The 11,378-nt window shown below is 37.1% G+C and overlaps 1 protein-coding gene across 3 annotated transcripts in view; it reads right to left on the reverse strand.

The window, feature by feature from the left end:
• NDUFS4 (NADH:ubiquinone oxidoreductase subunit S4) overlaps positions 1–11,040 on the reverse strand; it is a 112,582-nt gene extending 101,542 nt beyond the window's left edge. For 2 of the 3 annotated variants that reach the window (XM_032337419.1, XM_032337418.1), the window contains exon 1: positions 10,902–11,039. In XM_032337419.1, the coding sequence (XP_032193310.1) occupies positions 10,902–10,999 (98 nt within the window). In that variant the 5' untranslated portion in view covers positions 11,000–11,039. Of the gene's footprint in view, positions 1–10,901 lie in introns of all 3 variants that reach the window. The other variant, XM_032337420.1, reaches the window with a different exon arrangement.
• Between the last annotated feature and the right edge of the window lie 338 nt (positions 11,041–11,378).

The following is an 11,378-nucleotide window of genomic DNA, read 5'->3' on the forward strand; positions in this document are numbered from 1 at the left end:
CACATACCTGTCAAAAGGCTTATATTCATAATATTTTAGGAACTCTCAAAGCTCAACAATAAGAAAACAAACAGTCTGGGGCACATCAGTGGTGCAGTCAATTGGGCATTTGACTCTTGGTTTCCACTCGGGTTATGATCTAGGGCCAGGGGTCTTGGGATCTAGCCCCACGCAGGGCTCAGCACAGAGTTTCCCTCTCCCTCTATCCCTTTCTGTAGCATGCATGAATTCTCTAAAATAAAGAAATCTTTAATAATAAAAAGGAAAACAGCCCAATTAAAAATGAGCAGAAGATATAAACAAACATTCCCCAATATTCAACATCATTAGCCATCAGGGAAATAGATATAAACCACAATAAGTTACCTATCACAGAAATACAAATCAAAACCACTGGATACCATTTCACACTCAACTAGGATGGTTATAATAAAACAGCAACAAGTGTTAGCAAGGTTGTGAAGACACTGGAACCCTCATTCACTGCTAGTAGGAATATAAAATGATACAACCACTTTGGAAAGAGTCTGGCAGTTACTCAAAAGACCAGAGCTATAACATTATCCAGCACATTTAATTCTTCTGTATATCCCCAAGAGAATAAAAACATGTCTACACAAAAACTTGTATATGTTTCATAGGTCATTATTCGTAATAGTCAAAAGTGAAAGCAACCCCAATGTCCATCAAGAATGAATAAATAAAATGTGGTATGTCCATACAACAGAATATTATTATATCAATAAAAAGGAATAAAGTACTGATACATGCTACAACTTGGACAAACCTTGAAAACATTATGCTAAGTAAACAAAGCCCATCACAAAAGATCACATGTGATTCCATTTGTATGAAATGTCCAGAGCTGACAAATCTACAGAGACAGAAAGTATATTAGTGGCTACCTAAGGCTGGGGAAAGGGAGAAACAGGAATTAATAGTGCGTGGGCACAGACTTTCTTTTTGGGGCCATAAAAATGTTCTAAACTGACAATGAATCGTTGTACAACTCTGTAAATATACTAAAACCCATCAAATTTTGAGTGATTTTATGACCTACATTATTTTTCAATAAAGTTATTATTTAAAAACCACAATGAAAGGACAGCTCAGTGGCTCAGTCAATTAAGCATCTGACTTTGGCTCAGTTCATGATCTAAGGGTCCTGGGATCAAGCCCATGGAGGGTTCCACATTCAGTGGGAAGTCTGCTTGTCCCTCTGCTGCCCCCTCCCAGCTTATGCTTTCTCTCTTTTTTGTTTTCCTCTCTCAAATAAAATCTTTTTAAAAAACGAAATAAAAAAGTAAAAACCAGAATGAAGTTATCATGATACATCTAATGTATAAATGTATAAATTATATGTATAAATATATAAATGTATGTATATGTATAAATTAAATATATAAATGGCTAAATTAGGGGCGCCTGGGTGGCTCAGTGGGGTAAGTCTCTGCTTCCACTCAGGTAATGATCTCAGTAAGGGTCCTGGGATCAATCCCTGCATCAGGCTCTCTGCTCAGCGGGGAGCCTACTTCCCCCTTTCTCTCTGCCTGCCTCTGTGCCTACTTGTGATCTTTCTCTCTGTCAAATAAGTAAGTAAAAATCTTAAGAAGAAATAAAATGGCTAAATTAAAAATACTGACAATATAATGCCAATGAGGATGCAGAGCAACGAAACTTTCATACATCCCTGGTGGAAAAGCAAAATGGTACAACGACTCTAAAAAATGTTTTAGCAGTACATTATAAAGTTAAACATGTTACCAATGACCCAGGAATCTCCCTCCTGAGTAGCTACTCTAGAGAAATGAAATCATGTTCACATAAACTTCAGTACACAAATGTTTATAGTGGCTCTATCTGTAACTGTCAAAACCCAGAAATGATCCAAATGCCCTTCAAGGGGTCAATGGATAAACTGTGGGGTACATCCACACAATAAAATATGTACTACTTAGCAATAAAAATAATAGACTACTGATAAACACAACAACTTCCATGAATCTCATTATGCTGAGTGAATGAAACCAATCTTCTCAAGACTGTATTATGGTTCCATTTATATTACAGTCTCAAAATTACAAAACTATGGAGATAACTATGGGGCGCCTGGGTGGCTCAGTCTGTTAAGCATCTGCCTTCAGCTCAGGTCATGATCCCAAAGTCCTGGGATGGAGTCCTGCATCAAGCTCCTTGATCAGCTGTGAGTCTGCTTCTCCCTCCCACCCACCCCGCCCACCCTGCTCCTGCCCACCCTGCTCCTGCTCTTTCTACTTTCAAATAAGTAAATAAATAAATAAATAATCTTTTTTAAAAAAAGAAGAGATAACTTACTGCCAGAGATTATAAGAGCTGAGAGGCATAACAGGAGGGAGTTTTTTGGGGTGATGAAGTCTTTTGGTATTCTGTACCCTGATTATTGTGGTAACTTCACACAAATCTATACATGTACTAAATTCTAAGAGCTAAAAAATTTCAAAAGGAAAAAGTGAATTTTTCTTTATAATTTTATTTTTTTTAAAGATTTTATTAATTTATTTGATAGAGATAGAGAGCACAAGCAGCGACAGCAGCAGAAAGAGAAGGAGAAGCAGGTTCCCCGCTAAGCAGGGAGCCCAATATGGGGCTTGGTTCCAGGATCCTGAACCCATAATTCATATTAAAAGCAGACACTCAACTGACTGAGCCTCATAGGTGCCCCTTTTCTTTAAAATTTTAAAGATAAAATTTTAATTCTTTTTTAAAAGATTTTATTTATTTGTCAGAAAGAGCCTGGAGCATAGACTTACAGGCAAGAATGAGTAATGACAAAGGTTTTCAATTATCCAAAAGGCTGACATATGCATGGGGTTAGAATTTTTCTGTGTAGTATTAGAGGGAAATATCATTTACCAACGAATCCAAAAGTACAAAGGGTTTTTTAGGGCTTCCCGAAATTCGGCATTTATTCTTCAATTCTTAGACAATCAAGAAGCAGGAAATTCTAGAAATTCTTGCATTAAACAAAAGGTCAGGCAGGATGATCCTACAGTTTTCTCCCAACTCAAACACTGTATGAATCTATGGACTGTAACTTCTACAGTTAACCTATTAAAGCAGAAGGCACTGAACATCTAAAAAGACAACTTATCCTGTCAAAATATCACCTTTCACTGCATAAAGGTAAACACTATATAGCACTTTGAGTTACAAATTTTGAAAAAGACTAAATAAATACAAAATCTTAACAAAAGCCATATTGAGGCCTACTTTATTTCCCCAAATCTGATTTATTCTAAGGATATTAAAATTAAACTCAAATTACTAATGCCTAATTAAATATAATTTCATTAGGCTTAAAAGACAGAAGTTATAAATATCAATTTCATGCAAATTTCTATAAGTATAGTGAAGAAATCTCCTGAAAAAGAAGTGTTCTTTCCACACAAAAAGTGGTAGTCCTCAAAAGAGCCAAAACATCTGCATTCACTTTAAAGCTCATCAAGACAGACTGACATTTTTAGGAGAAGCATATGGCTTGCTGAACAGTCATCTAGAACAGGATCTTTTGTCTAGTAAACCCTATTCAAGGACCATTTCCTTATGTATGGAGTGGCTGAATAAAGGAAAGAACATATTTTCAAGTCCTAGAAAACACAAAGAAATAAACTCTTCATCTAGCTTTGTTAAGGATATAGCAAAACATATTACAAAAGCAGCCAGATCTTTACTCTCAGAGACTGTGCTCTCAATATCTGAAACAATTCTAAGAAAACACTGAAACAAAAGAACTCTAGAAAAGCATGCAACTTTCTTAGAGAACTGTATCTAGCCAAAGACCACCTCCCTAAAAAAGGCATTTCCATTTTAAAGGATAAAACACTTTCTTCTTAAAACTTAGAAGGGCAGAGTTCAACAGCTGTGCTGTATTAAACCTGAGACCTTCCAAAAGGAAGAACAAGAGTCTCTAGAGAGCCAGTAACATGGCCTGCTTTCTCCAAAATTATCAAAATGCCTGCTCTGCCTCAAAGAAATATTTCTCCAAGAAAAAACCTCCATACAGTGCATGGGTAAAAAGCAGAAAACTTTAGATTAGGGAATATGCAAAAATGGGAGAATTTTTGTTTGTTTCTGGAAATCTCCAACCTTTCCCCCAAGGAAAAATGCATTTCGAAAGTCTTTCAAGATATATAGCATGGAAACTATTTTAAAACACAAACAATAATTTTCAGCCCTAGCTTCCCATCAGAATCACCACGGAGCTAAACCTCAACCTAAATTTATTGAACTACTATATACTGGAGCCAAGGCATCTCAATTTTTTATGCACACAACAGGTGATTCTGAGGCACAGCAAGGGTTTGAAAAGCACTAAACTAGAGCAAGATCCCATAAAAGAAAAAATTAAGTCTAATGAGTAAAGGCAAAAAAAAAAAAAAAAAAAGTCACATTTGACAACTAGCTAGTTCTAAAGAACCTAAGGTTGTATTCACCTTATCAAAATAAGACAACAGAAAGGAAATCTAAAACAGGAATTCTAAATTGCTCTCCTGCCACTATTTAAAAGACAAGACTTAAATAGTTTGCTAAGTATCCAAATATTTAGATGAAAGTCATTGTGAAGGATCTAGTCACTCCATAATTCAGGCACAGTAAGGTTCCATGAGGGTCTTTGGATACTGTAAACTAAAAAAAAAAAGTTATAATAAGAGCGCATGTATTATATGTAATTATCTGTCAACCTTAAGAAAGCTCAAGGTTTGTTTGTTTGTTTAAGATTTTTTTCAAAATTATTTATTTATTTATTTATTTGACAGATAGAGATCATAAGCAGGCAGAGAGAGGGAGAGAGGACAAAGCAGGCTCCCCGCTGAGCAGAGAGCCTGATGTGGGGGCTCAATCCCAGAACCCTGGGATCAGGTCGGACCCTGGGATCATGACCTGAGCGGAAGGCAGAGGCTTTAAACCACTGAGCCACCCAGGCGCCCCAAAGCTCAAGGTTTTAATCACAGCAAAATAAATTTCAGCCATCATCAGAGCTTCATTAAGCCTACTTTGTTTTATACAAAATCCTAACAGTTTTACTTGCTTGGTATTCAAACTTATGATAAATGAAAAAGGATAGTGAAACTGATAAAGAGAAGTGAATCAGTCAAAGGAGGACATAAAAACACTATTAGAAAGCAGACAAAAGAACTGAGAAAGTATAGCAAACACTTGATAGTTTTTAAAGGAATAAGAATACAATAACTTTTTTTCTCATGATCACTGTAATAAGAAAAAAAGAGAAACAGGTTCAGTTTACCTTTTTTAATACATGTATCTCATGAGTTTTTTATAAGAGGATAAGAAAGTATAATAAGTCACATATAAAAAGTTTCTCACCAAAAATCATTACCAAACTTAAGAGGACAAAATCCTTACTACAAAAAAATAAAACAAAAAAACCTAATTTCTCAACTGGAGACTCTCACTGTACAAAAGGAACAGTAGAGTCAAAGTAAAGAGCATCAGATAGTTTCTCAAAGATATTTTGCTAAAATAAAAACAGAAGACACCAAGGTTTTAATTTTCTATTATCACACCTGTATTTCTCACTACTAAAGTCAAGACATTCCTTTAGACTGCTAAACCGGACTATTTCCTAGCAATGTAAATTTTAAAATCTGTTTTCTCATCTGTATGTCTGAAAAATGAGAAAAACAAGAACACCTAAGTTCACAGGATTACTGTGAAAAATACAGAATATAATGCAGGTGAAGTAGTGGCACAGTGGCTAATACAGAGTGAGGAATAAATGTCAGCTATTAGTAATTTGTGCTCAGAACAAATACCATAAAAATGATTCTCAACTTTCACCAAGGGATTTATTTTAGAAGCATCTCCATTTGAAATTGCCTTATTCTTTATTCATCCCATACCAAGAAAACATGTATTAGAAAGGAATCAAATTGCTCCTTCTTTCTCCATTAAGCCCAACATAAAATTAATTAACTTTTAAAAAACTTCATGTAAAGTGGTTTGCAGAACACAAATCTAACAATCACATTTAGTTACTATTATTCCAAAAAAATTATCATGTTCCATGAATACCCTTTCCCAAGTAAATTCATTTCCACCTCTTTTTAAAAATTTGAATATAAGAATCAGGACATTTGTCAAGGAAATTTACGAGTTCAAAAAAATCTGTAAGACAACTTCAATCCAGAAGCATAGCACAGTTTTAGGTTAATATCCTAAACTAAGACCACCTCAAGTAATTAAAAAAAAGTATGTCCTGTAGATATTTTATATTCACATTTATGTAGGTTAGTTATAGGTTATAGGTTAGTTATAGGTTATGTAGGTTAGTTATATATTAGGTAGTTATATTCACATTTATGTAGCTTCCTTGGCTTTCATTGACGAGGCTACTAATAGAAATAGTACCCATGGCTTCCTGTTTTTCCTCACAATCACACATCTCTAAATATGTATTTACTCATCTATGTGATAAACATTTACCTATTATGTGTGTGCTATTACATGGGTGTCATGAAGTATACAAAAATACAAAAAACTTTTTGCAGTCAAAAAAATTTTCCAGCACTACAAAAGCCAGTGGCCTCACTACTGATTATCAGTCCATGTGCTAAAAATTACTCATTTACAAGTGTGTGTACATGTACATGTGTAACGAAAGGATCAGTATAGGTTGTTATGCTGAGGCAACTACCAATCTAAATATCTTTGTAACATACAACAAAGATTTATTTCTTAGTGACTTTATATTTTACACAATCTGCTAAGAACCAGCTTCTATCTTTGCTCCATGTGCTCTTCATTCCAGAATCTAAGCTAAAAGAAAAATATCCCACCTAATGTCTACCTCATAGGCAGAGGGAAAAGAGACATGGTAAAACATAGGACAAGTCCTATAGCTTTTGCCTAACATGGTGTATTATTGCCAGTAACGTTACATTGGCCCAAACAAATCACTTGGCTAAGGAGGCAGTGATGTATAATCCTGCACAGGGAACAGAGGCAAGTATTTTAAACAATAACAGCAATAACAGCAATTACCACAATATCACAAGATTAAAGAAAAGAAACATGGTCAGATATTCAAACCAAAAATAAAAGTAGAGTTTATTTAGGTAAGATTTACTGTGTACCAGACACTGTGATGAATGTATTAAAATATTTAATTCTAAGAAGAATTCAACAAAGATGTCCACTACTGAAGAAAATAGACCAATTAAGGGTATTTCTTAATGAGGAAAATAAGCAAAACAATGAAATCTATTAGAAGACATTTTAGTGGAGCCTTTGTGGCTCAGTCAGTTAAGCTTCCGACTCAAACTCAGCTCAGGTCTTGAGCTCACGGTCATGAGTTCAAGCCCCACCTTGGACTCAGCACTGGACATGGAGCCTTCTTAAAAAAAAAAAAAAGAAAAAAAAAAGACACTTTAGAGATACTTCAAGCTCACTGAACTTGGCTTTGACATGTTTCAAAGAAAGCGAAAGTAGCTGCACTTCAGAGAGGAATTTATCCAGCTTATCTGAAATGAAGCCATCAACTGGTTTATATGTCCTAGATGTTTCTCAAAATGGGCTAAGACAATTTCACAGCAAGGTGTAACATACACAGAACTCTTGTCAACCTTGGGACTGTCATCTTTAGCACATCTTACTCAACGGAGGTTCCTGGAGAACCTCATAATTTCATACCGGCTTCTCCAATGCTGAAAAAGGAAATAGGGCAGCACAAGAGCCAGAGATAGGAGCACAAAAGAAGCCTCCCAAAGGGGCGCCTGGGTGGCTCAGTGGGTTAAGGCCTCTGCCTTCGGCTCATGTCATGATGCCAGGGTCCTGGGGTGGAGCCCCAGGGCAGGCTCTCTGCTCAGTGAGGAGCCTATTGCTCCCTCCCCCTCTGCCTGCAGCTCCCACTCTGACAAATAAATAAATAAATAAATTTTTTTTAATGAGAAATAATGAAACAAGGCTAGGTAAGTATACATGAACAGGTTAAAGAAAACAAAAACCACTGTATCAAGCACAGAGTCCAAAGTATTGCTATTTTGAAACAGTGTACCGTTTTACCTAGCTTTTAACCCACTGAGCCATCTAGGTACCCCTTTCTTTACCTGGCTTTTAAATTAAAATCCTAAGTAGTTAAATTTACCCTGGACAATTCCATAGGTAAGTCCAGGAAAGTAAGAATAAATGTATGCCCCTGACTCAGGTTTCCCCTCCTCACTCAATCCAGGGAAATGTGAAGCATGTGGAAACTACGACATCCTAGAGAATGAGCTCATTAACTAGATCAACTGAATCATCTATACTGTTTTAAATCATTTTTCACCCTTATGTATGTTATTGGGTTTTTTGGTTTGCTTTTGTTTCTTACGGATGTACTATAGTTAATTTGATACAGGCTAACGTAACTTCGTCTTTCCTTCTACTCATCTTTCTTCAGTATTTGTTCATTACTCCCCTTCTTACCAACTGCCTGATTCTACTTTCCCTCAAGTGATCTGAAATGTTACATTATTTGTAAATGTTTTAGAAGCATTACAATAAAAAGAATTTTAGATTTAAATTATCCAGTTTATTAGTTGTCTTTCCACCCACAAACTTTTCAGATCCTCATTATCTCCGAATCATATCGGAAAGAGAAAACTTAACAATGAAAAGCCAATAATATGTAAGAGTGAAGGGCTATAAATTTGCCTCAAGGTGAGATGACCATAAACTCTCTGGGTTAAAAAAAAAAGTGTTACAGGGGCGCCTGAGTGGCTCAGTGGGTTAAGGCCTCTCTGCCTTCGGCTCAGTCATGATCTCGGGGTCCTGGGATTGAGCCCCACATCGGGCTCTCTGCTCAGCAGGGAGCCTGCTTCTCCCTCTCTCTCTGCCTGCCTCTCTGCCTACTTGTGATCTCTGTCAAATAAATAAATAAAATCTTTAAAAAAAAAAAAAAGTGTTACAGAAAGCAAATAAATAAGGACATCTGGCTGGCTTAGTCAGTAGGGCATGCGACTCTTGATCTCAGGATTTTGAGTTCAAGCACCTTACTGGGCATAGAGGTTACTTAAAAATAAAATCTTTAGGAGTGCCCAGGTGGCACACTTGTTTAAAAATCTGACTCTCGGTTTCAGCTCAGGTCATGATCCCAGTCATGATCGCAGGGTCGTGGAACTGAGTCCTGAAACAGGCTCCAAGCTGAGACTCTTCCTCCTTCTCATTCTGCCCCTCCCCTCTCTGAAATAAATTAATGTTTTTAAAAATTAAAAAATAAAATCTTTTTTAAAAAGACAAATGTGTCATTTGGCTTGTATTAAAAATTTGTTTTCCTTAGCAAAGTTTTTTAAAGTGTGAAACAGAGGTTACCATATATGATGTAGTATTTTATTTTCAAATCTCTTCTAACACATTTGCAAGCAGAAACTCTTCAAATCTTTATAAGTAGTACTAATTATCATCAGTTTCCAAAATCCAGTATCTTACTTCAACTACAACAATAGCTGACAAAATGGCTGTGACTTAAGCTTAAATATACAGTCATGTCTTAATTAGTCATGCACCAGTGGATCCTTCAAATTTGAGTTCTAAGGCTACTATGAATACATTACTTGGGAATGCAAAATTAATCTCCATAATGTCTAGGAGAACAAGAACTAAACTAGATCACCTCTCTTACAGTGGAAGGCAATCAGTGGGGCATTTTAGAGAAGCACTTTCCATTCTTCAAGTTCCCCATACATAAAATAGTTAACCACAAACTTATTTACCATTCCCTAATCTTAGCATCCTTATTTTCCAAGGACCAAATATCATGTATATATCCACTACCGCCTTCAAAGCTTTTCATAAGCCATTGAACCTACCCACAACATCCTCCTCTTCTCCCCACGCCCCCAACACCCACTATTTAAAACTTAATAAAATCTACCTCTAAAAATCCTTTCCAATTAACTCTAGATCTAACTCTCTGCATTCCCTTTATATTTTAATATAACACTAAATTAAGTAGCATTTGACTAAGCCAATTTTTTAACCATCCCCATCTGTCCATACAGTCTTTCCATGTTATTCTAAGCTCTTAGTGTAATCTCCAGAGCATGCATAAAAATATTCAATATATGCCCTGATTTCTAATAAGCAGCGAAAATAGCGATAAAACCTAATTCTTCGCAAATAAATATACTAGTGTGTGTGTTGTTGTGTTAGCAACATAAAGTCAGGAAAATTCGAAAAAACAGGGAAATCGACAATTAATGCAGCCGGAAAAAAAAAATCACTATCACAAAAACGCTCCAAAGCAGAACAATAATAGCAAAAATCTCTGAAATATTATGAAGCTTTAATAAAATTCTGGACAGGAAACTTGCCGACATTACCACCAGCCTTTAAAAAATTACCTTCCAGTATTACTAACAGTGATATGCTAACAATGAATTTCAACCAAGCTGTCTGATGAACAATCTTTCTGTACAGAAACCCACTAACACCACTTAAAACCGTGTTCAGGGAGAGAGGGATCTAACCTTCCAACAGGGAGGCGTGATGGGCAAACAGGTGAAAAAATGGAGAAGTGCGGAAAGTGGAGAGAAAAATCAGACTCCTCCCCTTCTCTGGCGGCTAAAGCTCGGCTCGCAGACCCCGAGACAACCCCACCCCCACGGACCCTCTCTCACAGGAACAGTCCAAAACCTTCCAAGAAATCATGCGTCCTCCTCCCCCATCCCCGCATTCACGCCCCCACTCGCCTGGCCAGCGCCCCTGAATCGCAGCTAGTCCCAAATCCTCCTGCCCTTTCCAGAGGAAGGGGTCAGCAGAGAACGCTTTCCCCGAGGCCTTCTCCGGGACCCAGCCAGCAGAGACCCCCCGCAAAAGTGGAGAGACCCCAGAAGCTTGAAAAAGAAGCCTGACAATCCTGTTACCTGCTAGGAACCCTGGAAACGGAAATGGCAGCTACAGCCACTGCCCTTTTCCCCCACAACATTTGCCTCAGCGCCTCTGACATTGAGACCGCCGCCATCTTGCTGCAGGCAAACGCCTGGACGGATCTCCGGAAGGGACAAACTTCCTTCGTTCTCAAGGCTCTGTAACCACAATGTAATAGAGTGGGTTTTTGTTTACTTGTGTTTGTCGTTTTGTTAAATACTGGAATTTAGAAAAGAGGTGAAAGGTTTCACTGACAGATAAGAAGGAAAATGAATGCAGCAATGCAGCAGTGCATTAAGTGTAAACATCACCTCCACAAATTGTAATCCTTGTTTGTTGTTAGGACTAGTTATTTAATGAAGACACGTCCCCCCCCCCCCCCGCCCCAAATAACCTGGAAAATTTAAACACCTGCAACTCATAATTTTTTCAAAGGACTGAGCATTTTTAGGGCTGAGCCCACTGAAAGAGCC

The sequence above is a fragment of the Mustela erminea genome, chromosome 3 (assembly GCF_009829155.1).
Source record: "Mustela erminea isolate mMusErm1 chromosome 3, mMusErm1.Pri, whole genome shotgun sequence".
NCBI lineage: Eukaryota > Metazoa > Chordata > Mammalia > Carnivora > Mustelidae > Mustela > Mustela erminea.